The 19961-nt window shown below is 55.6% G+C and overlaps 1 protein-coding gene across 1 annotated transcript; it reads left to right on the forward strand.

Annotated features, from left to right (window-relative positions):
- Nucleotides 1-19961, forward strand: LOC309450668 (uncharacterized protein; the record flags this gene model as incomplete). The annotated part of the gene is made up of 29 exons (XM_082073692.1): nt 1-855; nt 1485-1699; nt 1906-1966; nt 2195-2290; nt 2435-2599; nt 3072-3197; nt 3371-3591; nt 3782-3816; nt 3922-4238; nt 7474-7615; nt 8096-8943; nt 9397-9611; nt 9789-9849; nt 10016-10111; nt 10245-10409; nt 10522-10647; nt 10831-11051; nt 11580-11614; nt 11720-12066; nt 15166-15322; nt 15864-16528; nt 17006-17220; nt 17398-17458; nt 17631-17726; nt 17853-18017; nt 18118-18243; nt 18450-18670; nt 18966-19000; nt 19105-19961. The coding sequence occupies 29 exons, from the start codon at nt 1-3 to the stop codon at nt 19371-19373; spliced, it is 6357 nt and encodes a 2118-aa protein (XP_081929818.1). The 3' UTR covers nt 19374-19961.

The raw sequence follows: 19961 nt of genomic DNA on the forward strand, positions 1-19961 counted from the left end.
ATGTTTGGCAAATTGAAGATGAAAATCTGTAAACCACGCCAGGCTGATGAAGACAGGAGCTGTCTCCTCCTCCCGCCCCTGCAGACCCGGCCCACCGCCAGAGCGGATAAAAGGAGCATCCGCTGCCCCGCAGCCAGAGGGACGCGCTCCCATCCGCTCGCACCCGCCTCCCACCACACGGCTCCGCTCGCCCTCCTCGCCGCCCGCCGTCCGGCTCGCTCGGAAGCAGCGGCCATGTCTCGGCAGTCTGTCTGCAGAAGCTTTGGAGGAGGGAGCCGAAGGGGCTACAGCTCTTGCTCAGCCATCGCTGGTGGCTTTGGAGGAGGTGGCGGCCGGAGCAGGAGCAGCTACAGCTCGTTCTCTATGTCCCGGGGATTCGGAGGTGGTGGACGCTGTGGAGGGTTTACCAGCAAGAGTCTCCATAACCTGGGTGGCAGTGCAAGGATTTCCATGGGTGGATGTTATGGCGGTGGAGGATACGGAGGCAGGATGGTTGGCTTTGGTGGAGGCTACGGAGGCGGACTGGGCAGCTTTGGTGGAGGAATGGGCGGCTTTGGAGGAATGGGTGGTGGTGGAGGCATGGGTGGCTTTGGTGGAGGAATGGGTGGTTATGGTGGAGGAATGGGTGGTTACGGTGGAGGAATGGGTGGTTATGGCGGAGGAATGGGCGGCTTCGGTGGCCCAGGCTTTGGTGGCCCCGGTAGAGGTGGCCCTGGAATCCAACCGGTGCAGGTTGACCACACGCTCCTACAGCCGGTCCATGTCGAGATCGACCCCCAGATCCAGCAAGTCAAAAACCAGGAGAAGGAGCAGATCAAGACTCTTAACAACCAATTTGCCTCCTTCATCGACAAGGTGAGAGGGTGGGACTGTGTGTCCTGAGGCTCCAAATAGCGAGGAACCTCCAAGTCCTGCAGAGACGTCCGTTCAGAGCTGAGTGTCAGGAGGCTGAGGAGCTTGAGCAGATTCTTTTATTAAGCTCTGCTGGAGCGGAGATGAGAATCTCTCTGCCATATGAGATCAAAGCCATGTCTTCAGGGCTTCAATCCAGCCTGTTGCACCAGGCTCAACTAATAGGTTGTTCTTGCAAGCAGACTCAACGCCTCCAAACTTCTGCAGGTCTCAGGCACAAGTTTTCCCTTCTCTACCCCTCTATTTCCAAACACCTTCCCCTTCGAGTATTCACTAATATGTTCTTATTTCCTCTTTGTTTTCAAATGTCCAGGCTTTTAAATCTGGACTAGAAGTCTAAGCTATCTACACAACCTGCAGAGGAAATGTGCTTGGAGCTGGTGCTGCATTTGAAAGCTCCTTTTACTTGAGTGTGAATTAGAAGCCTCCTCCTTTTGCTGATCTTGCAGTTTAAGCAACAGAAATTAAACCAAAACCGAACTGGTTGTCTCATGTCAGTGCGGAGGAGAAGGTTTCGCGGGAGTCTCGTTGTTCCACGAGTCACAGCGGATCCTCCGCGTGTTGTCTTTCAGGTCCGGTTCCTGGAGCAGCAGAACAAGGTCCTGGCCACCAAGTGGGAGCTGCTGCAGCAGCAAGGGCCTGCGGGGCCCAGGAAGAACCTGGACGCCATCTTCGAGAACTACATCCAGAACCTGCGGCGGCAGCTGGACAGCATCCTGTCGCAGCGCGGCCAGCTGGAGTCGGAGCTGCAGAACATGCAGCAGTACGTCGAGGACTACAAAACCAAGTGAGTGCGGGGACGGGCTCCGCCACAAGCAGGTCAAGCAGCTTGGTCGTCATCGCTCTTCACACACACATGCTTCTTACGGCAATTGCGGACATAGTATTTTAAGTCTAAATGTTTTATTATTGTTTTTCTTTCTTTTGGTTTGTTTAGCATGGCCCTAGGCAGGAAAATTCAGGAAACTCAGCTTGTGTTTTCACCCTCCACAGGTATGAGGAAGAGATCAACAGGCGCACGACGGCTGAGAACGAGTTCGTGGTGCTCAAGAAGGTGAGTCAGCCCCACGGTGGCTGGAAGATCAGGCTTCGCCTGTGCTTTGAGGGACTCCTCTCCAGCGGGAATTTGGGGAGATTATAGCATCTGTGGGCTGCCATTTGAAGCCCTTTGTGCTTATTTGCATCACTGAATCACACCGCCCCAGTTCTTACCCTCAGCTGTAATTTCCACGGTCCTGAAGGGTTTCCAAGAGGAAATGAAACTGTTCTCTGTCATCTCCAGGACGTGGACTCTGCCTACATGACTAAAGTAGAGCTGGAAGCCAGGGTGGGAGCTCTGACCGACGAAATCAACTTCTTGAAGTGCATGTACGAGGAGGTAAGGGCTCCCCTTTGTCTGGAGCTGCGATGGGGGACACCAGGGTTGGACTGGGCGCCCGTGGAGCTGGTCTGGAGAGGCTGCTGGAGCTGCTGCTCCTTTCCCCACCTCGGACGGTCGGGTTAACTCCTGTCTTGGCTGCAGGAACTGGCCCAGATGCAGACGATCAGCCGGGACCTGTCGGTGGTGGTGTCCATGGACAACAACCGCCACCTGGACCTGGACAGCATCATCGAGGACGTGAGGCGGCAGTACGAGCAGATCGCGCAGAGCAGCCGGGCCGAGGCCGAGGCGTGGTACCAGAGCCAGGTGAGGCTGGGGCGCTCGCGCCGCCCCGGGTGGCTGCACCTCGCGGGTCGTTTCTGACCCAGCGAGACGTCTCCTGGGCTGGCGGCGCTGGGGCTCAGCCAAGGAAGTCCCAACAGGAGTTGTGCTGCTTTTGAGGGATCTGACTCACTGTGGTCACGGTGTCCAGAATCCCACTTTGGTGTGTGCTAAAAGCTTCTCAGCAAAGATGGTTCAAAAACGTGCCTTGACTAGAAAATGCCTGCCCAAAGAAGCTTTTAAGAAGCCAAGGGATGCTCATTAGTGTGACTAAGATCCACTTCAAAGTTCAAAACTAATAATATTTGAGTCTCACAACCACCTTTTACATTGAGCTGGGCATCCATGACCAACGTGAAAGGTGCTTGTAGCAGCACGTGAGCCACGAAACTGCTGACGATCCGTGTCTGGGCAGCAGGAATGGTTCACCAAGGTCTGCTTGTCTTGCTGCCCTCAGTACGAACAGCTGCAGAGCACCGCTGGGAGGCACGGGGACAACCTCCGCAACACCAAGATCGAGATCCAAGAGCTCACCAGGAACGTCCAGAGGCTGCGGGCGGAGATCGAGAACGCGAAGAAGCAGGTAGGGGTTGTTGGTGTCTCACGAGACACCGGCATCAGGTGGGAATACAAATGACCATATGTGGGTCAACTAAATGTTACATCTTTTGTTCCTTGACTCCTCCACTTGGGGTTTGAGGGCTGATCCAAAGTGACTAAATGAGATCTGAGAAACTGCCCTTTCTTCTTGCTCAGAACCAGCATCTGCAGTCGGCGATTGCCGAGGCCGAGGAGCGGGGCGAGATGGCCCTCAAGGATGCTAGGATAAAACTGGAGGAGCTGGAAGGTGCCCTGAGCAAAGACAAGGAGGAGCTGGCTCGCCTGCTGAAGGAGTACCAGGAGCTGCTGAACATCAAGATCGCGCTGGACGTGGAGATCGCCATGTACAGGAAGCTGCTGGAGGGAGAGGAGAACAGGTGAACATTGACTCCAGGTTTGAGACGGTTGTGGGGATCTGGGCTGGATGTTACCGGTGGAATCTCAAGGTGACACCAAAGTTGCAGACAAGGATGGAACAGGGAAATGGTTTGATAATGAAAATACACTTCTCAGTTTTTATAATGGTTGTTTTGTTGTGTCATTAAAATATACCAATTTCCCCCACAGGCTGTGCAACGATGGCATGTCCAACGTCAATGTCTGTAAGTATCTGCATTGCTTTCCTCATGAAACCGGGGCAGACCACGTCTGTCTGGAGGCAGATCTTCCTGTGGACAGCGGGTACATAACCTGTGCTTCTCTCCCAGCCGTGGTAGGCAGGACCACCATCACTGGAGGCAGAGGAGGCATGGGAGGAGGATTCGGAGGCGGCAGCGGCATGGGAGGAGGATTCGGAGGCGGCAGCGGCATGGGAGGAGGAATGGGAGGAGGAGTGTGTGGAGGAGGAGGAAGCTTTGGAGTGGGAAGCATGGGCAGCAGCGGTGGAATGGGAGGAGGAATGTTCAGCGGTGGCTTCTCTTCCGGAAGCGGGAGGATGTGCGGCTCTGGAGGCGGCTTCAGCTCCGGGGGGGGATCATCCTCTGTACGGAGATGTGTCACGACCACCTCTGTCAAATCTTCGGGAGTGAGATTCTGAGCCCCAAGCCCAGGTTGAAACAAGAAAGAAGCGTCTCCCATCTCCTCCCGGCAGCAGCCCAGCCTCCTTAAACCCAGCTCCGGTGTCCCGCAATGCAATGAACTGTGTCCCCCATGGCCCACCACGTACCGGCTCATCTGCCTGGCCCGGTGCCACCAGGGGCGTCTGCTGGCAACGCCACGTCCCAATAGCAGCCCTGGCGAGCTGCTCGTTAGTCCCAGGCGCAGGGATGAAATCACCATCTGAGCAAAGCTCAGTCTCCCTCGTGGGCGCCCGTCACGGGGAGCTGGTTTGCAGGAGGGCACCGCTCTGCCTTTCTCGCTGCGTTGTACATTTCTGGCTGCCCAAGGCAAATGTGTATAAAGCGCCTGTGTCCCCCTCTGTCCTCGTGTCCCCAGCGCCCTCCCTCTTCTGTTAGATGTTGCCATTCTCAATAAATTGCAGAGAACATTCTCCATGTCTTCGTGTCGTGGCGTGGGAAAGCACTTCTGGGCAAGGCGGTTCAGGTGTTGGGGAAGCGACTTGGTGGAAGGTGTGGGTTGCGCTGTTGAACGTGTTGTGACTGTTTGGGGAACCGAACGGGTGTGTGGAGGGAGCCGAGCAAGTGTCCAAGCCTGGGTGATGCCTCTTGCCTCGTCCCCATCACCGCAGTGCCTGAAAACACGATGCTGTACCTAGAGCAGAGGGTTCTGGATGCCCCCGTCCCGCCATGGGCAGCAACTCGGCCGAGGCAGGAGCACCGTCCCGGTCCTCGCTCCTCGGCCATTGCACCAACCAGCGCGGCCGGGCGCCCTCCCATGGCCGCTCCCGCTGGGCGTCTGCCCTGGAGCAGAGCTGGTGTGCTGGGGCAGAGCAGGAGCAGCGGCCCCGTGGGCAGAGGGGAGGGCAGGTCTGCGGCTGCGGGAGGGTGGACGTGGACGCCGGCCGAGCGGCCGCCCTCTGGTGTACAGGTCGGCCATGGCCATGTGGGCCGCAGAGCCCGGCACCAGAACCACCAGCTCAGCCTCCCCACCACTGACCAGCAGAGGGAACACGACGGGCTGGGAGGGCGGGATTAACCCCCAACCCGTGGGCTCAGGGACCCGTCAGCTCCTTGAAAAGCCCGTTAATTCTCCCAGGGTCTCTTTGCACTGAGAGCAAGGGGGAGAGATCAGGTGTGGCCTGAGGAGGGGGCGCGGGAGCAAGACTGGGAGCAGAACGCCGGCGTGTTTGATCTGTGCTTTGTTCCCCCACCACAAGAAGGTGTCAAAGGGGCAGAAAACACTTTCAGTAGCGGCTCAGGAGTCTCCCAACAACTCTTTGTGAGATGCCGGAGTCCCCGCAGCGGGTCAGGAAGCTGCAGCCTCGGGAAGAGGCCCAGCAAGGCAGTGGCCAGCGGCTCCGGGGCTTCCACAGGACGCCTGTTCCTTGGGAGCCCAGCAGGAGTGCGCTGGAGCTGGGGACTGGGCCGGGCTGGGCCAGCAGGAGCCGATGGGAAGGCGATGCCTCTGAGAACTGGGGCGCAGCCAGGAGCACTCTGGGCTTTGGCCCGGGGCAAGAGTCGCCTATTTTTGTACTTAATTTTGAGACTCTGTCTCTTCTCAGCTTTAGCATCTCAAATATGACATAGTAGGCATTGTTGTGAGCACTCGTTGCAACATTCTCTGCACTGCCAGAGTCTCTTTGTTTGGTGAGATCTGGAGCTGCAGCCGGGCTTGGTTTTCATCTGCCTTTTCTGCAGAGTTTACATTTTGCCGGTGTTGGTGATTGTATTTAATACAATTGTGTAAGAGATCTGAAGGAGCGGCTGGAGCCCCAGTTTGGTACTGAATCCTACCTGGAGGAGGCTGAAGTGACTCCAGGTTCGGCATAATCTGCACATCTTGTCTGAAGACGTCAGAGTGACTCAATCTGGGCGTCTTATCTGTATGTGCCGAATGCGGTCAGCATCCAGGCATTCGGCTGACTTAACAGATCTTCCCCCTTGTCCTGGAGCCGCCGCGCGGGACGGCACGGCCAGAGGAGGCAGCTCTGGGGTGTCTGGCGACCTGGAGGAGGCCGCGGGGAGAGACGACCTGTTTGCTCTGACCAAACCCAGGTGCCCTCAGCCCCCTGGGACTGCTCATGGTGAGCGGGCGCTCTGGGCTGGGCGGTGACCTGGAGCACACGACTCTCCATCTTGGGGTGGCGGCCAAGAAGCAAGAGCTTCTTCATTTGCACTGACTTTGCAAGGGAAGGCGTCCCCTCTCTGCTGCCCCTTCTCCAGCTGTCGCTTGTCTGGAGAACCCTTGGCCAGCCATGACTTGGGTCCCTCAAGGGCAGGAGAACCCTTGGCCAACCGTTATTTGATCCCTCAAGGGCAACGTTCTCCACTTACACCCCACTCTATGGAGAGCCCGTGTTGTCCGGCCGCCTCCACCTCTGAACACCAATGACATTTGCATTTCTGACTCCTCTGGTGGCTTTTACAGTGACTCTCCGGGCTGGTTATGGAAGGGTTTGAAGGATCCGTGGCTGCGGGCCATGGAACGACACTTTCAAACAACAACCGAGTTGCACAAGTCTTACAGAGGATTCTGAAAATTCTTTATGTATGTATATATTCACATGTAGGTCTTTTGGATGACCTTAAATTAATATTAATTATTGTTTTACATATTTTGAATGGATGTAATGTGCATCTTCTCTGTCACTTTTTACTTCTGCTGGTTAATATCTAGTGAAAATGTGAAAAATAGTGTGTTTCACTCCTTAAGTTAAATATCTGTTTGGTCGATTATATGCAGACAGGCAATATTTTCACAATGCCTTGTAAATGGTATTTACAGACCTCAGTCTCGTTTACCCAGTGCCTATAGCGCAGTTTCCTCAGAACTCTGCACATCAGTGCCGTCGCGTTTTTCAGTTGCGATGGGCAACCTTAGGAGTAATCATTTAAATTTTCACTCACATACTATCCCAGAAACCGGCTCCTTTATTTCAGAGACTTTCTACAGGATACATTTCTAAAACATGTTCGTTCCCGGCAGAACACTTGAGATCCAGAGGATACACTGTGCCTTAGAAGCTACAATATTAATACCTCCGTTCCTCAACACCTTGTTCCGCTTCAGCTGTCCCATATTTGGAAACAACGAGGTAGACAGGAGCTCAGCAACCCCCATCAGAGCAGCAGGAACCCCTCACCACCTTGAGCTGTCCCTCTGTCCTTCCACTTCCATAGTGCTTGTCCGTCTGTCCACAGCCTCTGTCACCAAAGCAGCTGCCCAGCGTGTCCCTCGGCTCTTCCCTGGTCGGCACTGCCCGTCGCCACCGGACACGCGCGGAGGAGCAGCGTGGTGGCTCCGGTCGTCCTCTCCCCTGCTCCAGCACCACCCGAGGTCCCGGTCGGTGGTCACAGACTCAGGGAGATCCCGTTGGAGGGAATTTAATCCGCCAGAAGACACTCCCATGCCGCGCGGCTCCCGCGCAGCCCCGGGAGCAGCGGCTCCTTCCCGGCAGCAGAATGTGCTGAGTCTGAGGAGACTCGACTTCGCTGCCGTGAGTTCCCGCTCAAGATTGGGAAACTTCTAGAATGCCAAAGGCAATTTTGACATATAAAAAGGGGATTTAGGGTGTGTTTAAGCAATTGTGAAAGCTATTTTATAGCTGGGATTTCATCAAAACTGCTCCTTTCACAGAGCTTTGATTGGAAAGATCTGTATCTGGAGCTATTGGCAACCATTAATGAAGGCTGGAAATCCCACGAGGGGCTGCAGAAGAGTGCACCCTTGTAAAAGATGATTTTGAAAATGTCGTAAAGATGCAAGAGTCCACTTAGTCACCGAGACCTGTTTCGCTGTTCTCTTATTCACTCCGTATTGCAGGGCGTGTTTTAGGCAGGCCCAAATATGGCAAAGCTAAACGGGGAATCTGTCAACAATGCCGCGCTGATGAAAATAATGAAGCGGTTTCCACCTTCCCGCCCGGCCGCCCCAGCCCACCGCCAGCAGGGATAAAAGGCAGCGCTGGAGCCACGGAGCCAGAGAGGATCACAGGCACTTCTCTGCGCACCCATCCCTCGGCAGCACAGCGCCCTCGACCTTTCCTGTCTCCTCGGTTCTTGACTTGCTCGGAAGCAGCGGCCATGTCTCGGCAGTCGACCTGCAGAAACTTTGGGGGTGGAAGCAGAAGGGGCTACAGCTCTTGCTCGGCCATCGGTGGTGGCTTTGGAGGAGGTGGCGGCCGGAGCAGGATCAGCTACAGTTCATACTCCTCATCCAGGGGAGGTGGAGGAGGTGGACATTGCGGGGGCTTTGGAAGCAGGAGCCTCCATAACATGGGTGGCAGCAGAGGAATCGCCGTGGGTGGATGTTACGGCGGTGGATATGGAGGCAGAATGGGTGGCTTTGGTGGAGGCTACGGAGGAGGAATGGGTGGCTATGGAGGCGGAATGGGCGGCTATGGAGGAGGAATGGGTGGCTTTGGTGGAGGAATGGGTGGTGGCGGAATGGGTGGCTTTGGTGGAGGAATGGGCGGTGGTGGAATGGGAGGTGGAGGAATGGGTGGCTTCGGTGGCCCCGGCTTCCCCGGGGGCATCCAGCCGGTGCAGGTTGACCCGAGCCTCCTGCGGCCGGTCCACGTGGAGATCGACCCCCAGATCCAGCAAGTCAAAAACCAGGAGAAGGAGCAGATCAAGACTCTTAACAACCAGTTTGCCTCCTTCATCGACAAGGTGAGAATTCAGTGCTTGCTGGGAGTTGGGTGTTTCGAGCGACTTTCCTGTGGTGTGGAAAGGGAATGTTTTTTCTTACCAACGAGTACTTGCTGAAGTTTGCATGACTGATGCTTTAGCAGAAAGTTGCTGTTAAGGTCTTATTAAGTAGCACTGCACAGCGGACAAGGTTTTAGTGCTAGTGAGAGATTAACAAGATCTGCAAGACATCCTGTAGATTCCATTGCCCAGTCATCTCTCCAGCCTAATTTCTAGTGATTCAGGGTAAAGTCATCACTGTACAATCAGTTTTCAAGAGACCTCGCTAAGGTACTTTTATTTTTGATGAAACATTATCTTCAAGGAACTGACTCTACAAATACCTTTCCAGACTCTTGGATTATTTTCATGCCAAAGAGAGCACTGTGATGTCTCCTCGGGGGAATATCCCTCACACCCTCTGTGCGCTTTCAGGTCCGGTTCCTGGAGCAGCAGAACAAGGTCCTCTCCACCAAGTGGGAGCTGCTGCAGCAGCAAGGGCCTGCGGGGCCCAGGAAGAACCTGGACGCCATCTTCGAGAACTACATCCAGAACCTGCGGAGGAGGCTGGAGTCCCTGCTGGGCCAGAGGGGCCAGCTGGAGTCGGAGCTGCAGAACATGCGGCAATACGTGGAGGAGTACAAAACCAAGTGAGTGCGGGCACGGACCGAGGAGGAACGGAGAACCAAGACGAGAGAGCTAAGGCGGCTTGGAGATCCCCACAATGTCTTCCCTCTGTAGAAACGGGTCTGAGGGTGCCGTGGAGGGAAGGGGGTCCCAGTGGTTGACAGTACAAGAGACTCACCTTGTCTTGTCCACTTCAACAGGTATGAAGAAGAGATCAACAAGCGCACAGCTGCTGAGAACGAGTTCGTGGTGCTCAAGAAGGTGAGTCACAGAGACCCAGGAGAGGGAATTTGCGGGGACAGGACAGGCTGCAAAGACGTTGGAAGGAGGTAGCATCAAGATGGGCATCTTCCACCTGGAGGAACTGGCTGTCAACAGCCATTCTGGGTTGGGGTGAAGCTGTTTATCTATATGATCTTTCCTTTAGGACGTGGACTGTGCCTACATGACTAAAGTAGAGTTGGAAGCCAAGGTGGGAGCTCTGACGGATGAAATCAACTTCCTGAGGTGCATCTACGAGGAGGTAAGAGCTCTCCCTTCCCCTGGGCTGTCTGGGGTTGCAATGAGGTGCGTGGTGACCAAAGACACTGGGGTTGGAGTGGGAGCCCAAGTGGATTTAGTCTTGACCGTAACTTGGGCACCTGTCTTGGCTGCAGGAGCTGTCTCAGATGCAGACGATCAGCCGGGACCTGTCGGTGGTGGTGTCCATGGACAACAACCGCCACCTGGACATGGAGAGCATCATCGAGGAGGTCAGGCGGCAGTACGAGCAGATCGCGCAGAGCAGCCGGGCCGAGGCCGAGGCGTGGTACCAGAGCCGGGTGAGCGGGGACAGCGGGAGCTGCTGGCTGCCTCCCTCGCCACAGAGGAAGGGAACCTCCTGAGATCTGTGTGGGTCGTGTCACTGATGGCGGCTTTCTCTCCACACCTCAGTATGAAGAGCTGCAGAACACCGCTGGAAGACACGGCGACAGCCTCCGCAACACCAAGATCGAGATCCAAGAGCTCACCAGGAACATCCAGAGGCTGCGGACAGAGCTCGAGAACATGAAGAAGCAGGTAGGGGCTCCTCAGCATCTCGTGGGGTGATGGCACCAGGCTGGCTCACAGCTGAGCTTGGTGGTGATCTAAGGAGACTGATGATTCCTGCCTATTGTCCGCCCCGTTTGTGCCTTGAGGACGGATCCAGCGGAGCCTTTGCCGACAAGAACTGAGAACTGTTTCCTTCTCTTTCTTGCTCAGAACCAGCAGCTGCAGTCGGCGATTGCCGAGGCCGAGGAGCGGGGCGAGATGGCCCTGAAGGATGCCAGGAAAAAGCTGGAGGAGCTGGAGTGTGCCCTGAACAAAGACAAGGAGGAGCTGGCTCGCCTGCTGAAGGAGTACCAGGACCTGCTGAACATCAAGATCGCACTGGACGTGGAGATCGCCATGTACAGGAAGTTGCTGGAGGGAGAGGAGAACAGGTGCCTTGTTTCTTTTCTATGTCTTTATCTGCTTTCTGGACAAATTGTACTTTTGGTGGGTAGAATCTTTGCATGCGCTCTAAGGACACATTTTGCATCACTCATGCTCTATTGATTAGCATTAAATAGAAATGGGTTTTGTATTTCTTCTAAGAATGTTAAGTTCAAGATTGCTCATTTATTTTAAAGAATAATTGAGAAATTCGTAAAGAGTGGGGAATATAGACCTTGTAAAAAAGGAAGAAAATTCAGGAACAAAGTTTTTACACTGAAGGTGTTGAAGACCCGGCCCAGGTTGGCCAGAGAGGGGGTGGATGAACCATCCCTGGAGACATCCCAGGCCAGGCTGGACGGGGTCTGAGCAACCTGAGCTGGTGACGATGTCCCTGCCCATGGCAGGGGGACCTGGAGGAGCTGGAAAGGTCCTGCAGCCCAAACTGTTCTGTGATTCCATGAAAGAAAGGGAAATCGTCAACTGAAGAAACATGTACTTCCTGTAGGATTAACTGGTCATGTTTTCCCCCACAGGCTGTGCAACGATAGCATGTCCAACGTCAATGTCTGTAAGTATCTGCATTGCTTTCCTCATGAAACCGGGGCAGACCACGTCTGTCTGGAGGCAGATCTTCCTGTGGACAGCGGGTACGTAACCTGTGCTTCTCTCCCAGCCGTGGTAGGCAGGACCACCATCACTGGAGGCAGAGGAGGCATGGGAGGAGGATTCGGAGGCGGCAGCGGCATGGGAGGAGGATTCGGAGGCGGCAGCGGCATGGGAGGAGGATTTGGAGGCGGCAGCGGCATGGGAGGAGGAATGGGAGGAGGAGTGTGTGGAGGAGGAGGAAGCTTTGGAGTGGGAAGCATGGGCAGCAGCGGTGGAATGGGAGGAGGATCGTACGGCGGTGGCTTCTCTTCCGGAAGCGGGAGGATGTGCGGCTCTGGAGGCGGCTTCAGCTCCGGGGGGGGATCATCCTCTGTACGGAGATGTGTCACGACCACCTCTGTCAAATCTTCGGGAGTGAGATTCTGAGCCCCAAGCCCAGGTTGAAACAAGAAAGAAGCGTCTCCCATCTCCTCCCGGCAGCAGCCCAGCCTCCTTAAACCCAGCTCCGGTGTCCCGCAATGCAATGAACTGTGTCCCCCATGGCCCACCACGTACCGGCTCATCTGCCTGGCCCGGTGCCACCAGGGGCGTCTGCTGGCAACGCCACGTCCCGATAGCAGCCCTGGCGAGCTGCTCGTTAGTCCCAGGCGCAGGGATGAAATCACCATCTGAGCAAAGCTCAGTCTCCCTCGTGGGCGCCCGTCACGGGGAGCTGGTTTGCAGGAGGGCACCGCTCTGCCTTTCTCGCTGCGTTGTACATTTCTGGCTGCCCAAGGCAAATGTGTATAAAGCGCCTGTGTCCCCCTCTGTCCTCGTGTCCCCAGCGCCCTCCCTCTTCTGTTAGATGTTGCCATTCTCAATAAATTGCAGAGAACATTCTCCATGTCTTCGTGTCGTGGCGTGGGAAAGCACTTCTGGGCAAGGCGGTTCAGGTGTTGGGGAAGCGACTTGGTGGAAGGTGTGGGTTGCGCTGTTGAACGTGTTGTGACTGTTTGGGGAACCGAACGGGTGTGTGGAGGGAGCCGAGCAAGTGTCCAAGCCTGGGTGATGCCTCTTGCCTCGTCCCCATCACCGCAGTGCCTGAAAACACGATGCTGTACCTAGAGCGGAGGGTTCTGGATGCCCCCGTCCCGCCATGGGCAGCAACTCGGCCGAGGCAGGAGCACCGTCCCGGTCCTCGCTCCTCGGCCATTGCACCAACCAGCGCGGCCGGGCGCCCTCCCATGGCCGCTCCCGCTGGGCGTCTGCCCTGGAGCAGAGCTGGTGTGCTGGGGCAGAGCAGGAGCAGCGGCCCCGTGGGCAGCGGGGAGGGCAGGTCTGCGGCTGCGGGAGGGTGGACGTGGACGCCGGCCGAGCGGCCGCCCTCTGGTGTACAGGTCGGCCATGGCCATGTGGGCCGCAGAGCCCGGCACCAGAACCACCAGCTCAGCCTCCCCACCACTGACCAGCAGAGGGAACACGACGGGCTGGGAGGGCGGGATTAACCCCCAACCCGTGGGCTCAGGGACCCGTCAGCTCCTTGAAAAGCCCGTTAATTCCCCCAGGGTCTCTTTGCACTGAGAGCAAGGGGGAGATCAGGTGTGGCCTGAGGAGGGGGCGCGGGAGCAAGACTGGGAGCAGAACGCCGGCGTGTTTGATCTGTGCTTTGTTCCCCCACCACAAGAAGGTGTCAAAGGGGCAGAAAACACTTTCAGTAGCGGCTCAGGAGTCTCCCAACAACTCTTTGTGAGATGCCGGAGTCCCCGCAGCGGGTCAGGAAGCTGCAGCCTCGGGAAGAGGCCCAGCAAGGCAGTGGCCAGCGGCTCCGGGGCTTCCACAGGACGCCTGTTCCTTGGGAGCCCAGCAGGAGTGCGCTGGAGCTGGGGACTGGGCCGGGCTGGGCCCAGCAGGAGCCGATGGGAAGGCGATGCCTCTGAGAACTGGGGCGCAGCCAGGAGCACTCTGGGCTTTGGCCCGGGGCAAGAGTCGCCTATTTTTGTACTTAATTTTGAGACTCTGTTTCTTCTCAGCTTTAGCATCTCAAATATGACATAGTAGGCATTGTTGTGAGCACTCGTTGCAACATTCTCTGCACTGCCAGAGTCTCTTTGTTTGGTGAGATCTGGAGCTGCAGCCGGGCTTGGTTTTCATCTGCCTTTTCTGCAGAGTTTACATTTTGCCGGTGTTGGTATTTTGCTGCGCGCAGCTCCTTGCGTAAGAGATCTGAAGGAACGGCTGAGCCCCGGCTGCCTATCGAGTTTTACCTGGAGGAGGCTGAAGTGACTCCAGGTTCGGCATAATCTGCACATCTTGTCTGAAGACGTCAGAGTGACTCAATCTGGGCGTCTTATCTGTATGTGCCGAATGCGGTCAGCATCCAGGCATTCGGCTGACTTAACAGATCTTCCCCCTTGTCCTGGAGCCGCCGCGCGGGACGGCACGGCCAGAGGAGGCAGCTCTGGGGTGTCTGGCGACCTGGAGGAGGCCGCGGGGAGAGACGACCTGTTTGCTCTGACCAAACCCAGGTGCCCTCAGCCCCCTGGGACTGCTCATGGTGAGCGGGCGCTCTGGGCTGGGCGGTGACCTGGAGCACATAACTCTCCACCTTGGGGTGGCGACCAAGGAGCAAGAGCTTATTAATTTGCACTGACTTTGCAAGGGAAGGCGTCCCCTCTCTGCTGCCCCTTCTCCAGCTGTCGCTTGTCTGGAGAACCCTTGGCCAACCGTTATTTGATCCCTCAAGGGCAACGTTCTCCACTTACACCCTGCTCTATGGAGAGCCTGTGTTGTCTGGCTGCCTCCACCTCTGAGTACCGATGACATTTGCATTTCTGACTCTTCTGGTGGCTTTTGGAAGGGATTCTCCGGGCTGTTTGTACAAAGGGTTTGAAGTGTCTGTGGATGAAGTCTGATATTGAGTCTTGCACAAGTCTTCTTGGTGATTGTGAAAATTCAAACACAGGTACATTCTGCTTTAGAAGCTTAAACATAGTCTAATATTGGACTGCTGGAACCCTCAGAGGCTTTCAAATGTATTTCCCTTCACATTTATTGATGATTTTCAGGAACTAAGAACCAGGAAAATACTGGGTTTTCCTTCTTAAATTTCATACCTGTAAGTAAAATGAATATTTGACTAATGAGACCCAGAAGATGCTGCAAGTTGTCTTTCAGGTGAACTCTCTACATCCCCACCAGATAGCTTGTGCAAGAAAAGAAACATTGGTTTTGAGTCTTAAAAATACATCTTTCTGAGTGAATATGGTCAGCACCGCTTCTCTCCCCACCCCAATTTACTGTGGTCAAGGAGGCTGCACTTCTTGAAGCCCACTCCCTATACAGCAATACTTAACTGTTATTACTTAAGAAAGTGTCAGAGCTTCTTCTACCTTTTAGTTGCCCCTTCTTTCAAAATTAAGCATGACGAGCTCAGCCTGATCATTTGCCCACCAACTTCTGTGAAAAAAATAGGGATTGTTTTAAGAAGTCGCTGTGATCCCTGCCTGCGTTTCTCTGCCGTCTGTCTGTCCTCAGCCATCGTCACCATCTCTAGCGCCCGGAGCGTCCTTTTGTTCCTCCGCGGGTTTGGCAACCCCTGTGGCCATCCGGAAAGCACCAGGAAGGAGCTTCCACATCCTTGTTCTCTTGCTCATCCCGCCCGGGTGCTCCATCTCAGTATGGGCGATCTCAGGCAGGACCGTGCCCTGGAAGAGGCTCCCGCGTCTCCCGTCTCCAGCGATGCTCTCTGCGGAGCAGCTACGCGCCTCCTCCTGGGTACAAAGGAAACGCTGACTGTTGTCGAATGCTAATGTGTGGTATTTTTGCTCTATAATGGGAAACTGCCTCTTGAAAGACATCAGCAATTTTCCACTTAAGAAGCAGATTTGGGGCGTGCTCGGGGGAATTGTGAAAGTCTCGTTCTAGGTGGTTTTCACCAAAATGCTTGCTTGACACTGAGTGTCATCCAGCAAACTGCAAAGTCGTTAAGAACAGATAGAAAGGTGGGAGGAGGCAAGAACATGACTACATCCATGTAAAACATATTTTTACAGATGCCATAAAGATATGAGAATCCACTTACTCATTGAGACCTGTTTCAGTGCTCTTGCTCTTTTATTCTCTTCTGCGTTGCAAAGCGTATTTCTGGGTGGAGTGAACAATTTGGCAAAAATCTGTTAACCGCACCAAGCTGATGAAGACAGTAAATTTGTTTCCTCTTCACGCCCATGCAGACCCAGCCCACCTCCAGAAACAGATAAAAGGGAATGCCTGGAGCCGTGGAGCCAGAGAAGACCGTGCACACTTCTCTCGGCACCCGTCCCTCCGCAGCACCGCTCCGTTGGTCCTTCTGCTCATCTCGGCTTCGCCTCACTTGCAAGCAGCGGCCATGTCTCGGCAGTCCATCTGCAGGAGCTTCGGAGGCGGCAGCAGGAGGGGATACAGCTCTTGCTCGGCCATCGGCGGCGGCTTCGGAGGAAGCGGCGGCAGAACCAGGATCAGCTACAGCTCCTTCTCCACGTCCCGGGGGACAGGAGGCAGCGGGCGCTGCGGAGCTTTCAGCAGCAGGAGCCTCCACAACTTGGGTGGCGGCGCAAGGATTTCCATGGGTGGCTCTTACGGCGGCGGATATGGATGTAGAATTGGTGGCTTTGGTGGAGGTTACGGAGGAGGATTTGGCAGCGTTGGTGGAGGTGTCATTGGTGGAGGAATAGGCAGCTTCGGTGGCCCCGTGAGAGGCGGCCCCGGCTTCCCCGGGGGCATCCAGTCGGTGCAGGTGGACCAGACCCTCCTGCGGCCGGTCCGTGTCGACATCGACCCCCAGATCCAGCAAGTGAAGTGCCAGGAGAAGGAGCAGATCAAGACCCTCAACAACCAGTTTGCCTCCTTCATCGACAAGGTGAGAGGCTGGACGGCGTTTGCTGTGGGATGGGGGCTCTGAGGCTTTTCTAATATACGACATATGTGTTGAACATGTTTTGTATCTGGAAGGAGGAACGTTCTCGTAAATTGAGACAGGTGGGATCTCCTTCACGGGAAGGTAAAAAACTGATGTCATGCTTTTGCAAATTAATGCATGGAAAAATTTGCAATTGGAAATGACAATAAGCTGTAAATCTGGAATTTAATCATTCCAGTAGATTATTAAAAAAAAGAGCAGAAATGTAGGGAGAAAAAAGAGGAGAAATTCAAGGATAATTGAAAAATAAAAGGAGAAATAAGGGAAGAAAATTTGTTTTGGAAAACTGGCTTTCAAGGACCCGTGGTCTTGTGGGGATTAGGGACGGATTCCTTTGGCCTCCCGAACGTGAGGGAGGCTTGAGTGGTGTGATGTCTCCTCGGGGGAATATCCCTCACACCCTCTGTGCGCTTTCAGGTCCGGTTCCTGGAGCAGCAGAACAAGGTCCTGGCCACCAAGTGGGAGCTGCTGCAGCAGCAAGGGCCTGTGGGGCCCAGGAAGAACCTGGACACCATCTTCGAGAACTACATCCAGAACCTGCGGAGGAGGCTGGAGTCCCTGCTGGGCCAGAGGGGCCAGCTGGAGTCGGAGCTGCAGAACATGCGGCAATACGTGGAGGAGTACAAAACCAAGTGAGTGCGGGCACGGACCGAGGAGGAACGGAGAACCAAGATGAGAGAGCTAAGGCAGCTTGGAGATCTCCACAATGTCTTCCCTCTGTAGAAACGGGTCTGAGGGTGCCGTGGAGGGCAGGGGGTCCCAAGGGTTGACAGTACAAGAGACTCACCTTGTCTTGTCCACTTCAACAGGTATGAAGAAGAGATCAACAGGCGCACAGCTGCTGAGAACGAGTTCGTGGTGCTCAAGAAGGTGAGTCACAGAGACCCAGGAGAGGGAATTTGCGGGGACAGGCTGGAAATACATTGGAAGGAGGCAACATCAAGATGGGCATCTTCCAGCAGGAAGAACTGGCTGCCAACAGCCAACTGGCTGCTCTTCTGGGATGGAGTGAAGCTGTTTATCTATATGATCTTTCCTTTAGGACGTGGACTGTGCCTACATGACTAAAGTAGAGTTGGAAGCCAGGGTGGGAGCTCTGACGGATGAAATCAGCTTCCTGAGGTGCATCTACGAGGAGGTAAGAGCTCGATGGAGTGCGCTGGGGTTGGACTGGGCGCCCGTGGAGTTGGTCTGGAGAGGCTGCTGGAGCTGCTGCTCTTTTCCCCACCTCGGACGGTTGGGTTAACTCCTGTCTTGGCTGCAGGAACTGGCCCAGATGCAGACGATCAGCCGGGACCTGTCGGTGGTGGTGTCCATGGACAACAACCGCCACCTGGACCTGGACAGCATCATCGAGGACGTGAGGCGGCAGTACGAGCAGATCGCGCAGAACAGCCGGGCCGAGGCTGAGGCGTGGTACCAGAGCCAGGTGAGCAGGAAGGCGGCCAAGGAACCCTGGGTGGTGTTGGTTGCCACTTGAGATCTGTGTGGGTCGTGTCACTGATGGTGGCTTTGTCTCCACACCTCAGTATGAAGAGCTGCAGAACACCGCTGGAAGGCACGGAGACAACCTCCGCAACACCAAGATCGAGATCCAAGAGCTCACCAGGAATGTCCAGAGGCTGCGGGCAGAGATCGAGAACGTGAAGAAGCAGGTAGGGGCTCCTCAGCATCTCATGGGGTGATGGCACCAGGCTGGCTCACAGCTGAGCTTGGTGGTGTCCTAAGGACAGTGTGAAGGAGATTTTGGAGGGGACTGATGATTCCTGCATATTGTCCGCCCCGTTTGTGCCTTGAGGACGGATCCAGCGGAGCCTTTGCAGACGAGAACTGAGACTTTATTTGCTTTTTCCTTGCTCAGAACCAGCATCTGCAGTCGGCAATTGCCGAGGCCGAGGAGCGGGGAGAAATAGCCCTGAAGGATGCCAGGAGGAAGCTGGAGGAGCTGGAGTGTGCCCTGAGCAAAGACAAGGAGGAGCTGGCTCGCCTGCTGAAGGAGTACCAGGAGCTGCTGAACATCAAGATCGCGCTGGACGTGGAGATCGCCATGTACAGGAAGCTGCTGGAGGGAGAGGAGAACAGGTGAGAGCTCCCATCAGCGTGGTCTGACCACGGCGCCATCTCCCCCTGGGACAGACCGAGGTCTGACCACCTCTCACAACCCATTTTGTTTGGAATCTGATCTGCTTCCATTTTTCCCCCAAGTTTTAAGCCCCGACTAGAAACCAGGTCCCCACAGGGAATATTTCTTGGTGGTTTTGATTGATACCATGTGGATCAGGGAATAAAAGGAGCACTTGGGAGATTGCACAGAGCTTAATATTATCTATGAAATCTATTGTACCAGATTTACAGCTTGTGTCCCTTTCCCACACAGGCTCTGTGGAGACAACCCGTCCAATGTCAATGTCTGTGAGTACCCGCACACCCTGTTCTCCGCACGGCTGCTCCATGGGGGTTGGTGAGGGTTCCCAGGCTGTCACTCGCTGTCCGGTCAGTCTGCCCTTCTCTTGCAGCTGTGGTTGGCAGAACCACCGTCGCCAGCGGCAGAGCCGGTGGCTTCGGAGCCGGCGGTGCCGCGGGAGGAGGAGTGTGCGCCGTGGGGGGAGGAAGCGTCATCGGGGGCAGCTGCGGCGTGGGAGGCGGAATCCTCAGCGGCGGCTTCTCCTCTGGGAGTGGAAGGATCTGCAGCTCCGGAGGAGGAAACTTCGTGTCCGGGGGCGGCTCCTCGGTGCGGAGATGTGTCACAACCACCACGGTCAAGTCTTCGGGGGTGAAGTACTGAGCGCTGACCGCCGTCCCTCCGAGGAAAGCAGCGTCTCCTCCAGCAGCAGCACCGCCCCGTCCGTCCCGAGCCCGGCAGAGAAACAAACTGTTTCCCGCATAGCTCCCACCCTCCCTAAACCCTCCTGCCTGGGGGAGTTAGTGGGTAACCACCGTCCTTCGGCAAAGCTCCTCGCCGAGCCCCGCGGCCTCCGGGGTGCAAGATCTTCCTCCCGTGGGTCCCGGGGGCACCTCCCGCTGCCGCGGCCCCGCTGCCCGGGGGAGGGTGGATCGAACCGCTCCTTCCTTTCACCTCTGAGGGTCTGTTTTTCAACAGCCGCATTTCCCTCGCACCTCCGCGCGTCCTGCACGTTACCCACATGCTTATTTCAGCTACATGAGGGGTTCGCGTACACAGAAGCAACGTGATAATGTCTCATGGTCAGATTTGGGAGGGAGAGACAGGTCTCTGGAGATGTCCACCTTCCTTCGGTGGAGTCGTTTGGCAGCTTTGATATTTTATAGATTCCTTTCCCTCTCCTCCTTCACACCTGACGCATGTACAGCCTCATTGCAAACGCTCTGCTGCGTGAGCCCTGCTGCACGGCTG

This window comes from Streptopelia decaocto (genome assembly GCF_964273445.1).
Source record: "Streptopelia decaocto genome assembly, chromosome: 27".
Classification (NCBI taxonomy): Eukaryota; Metazoa; Chordata; class Aves; order Columbiformes; family Columbidae; genus Streptopelia; species Streptopelia decaocto.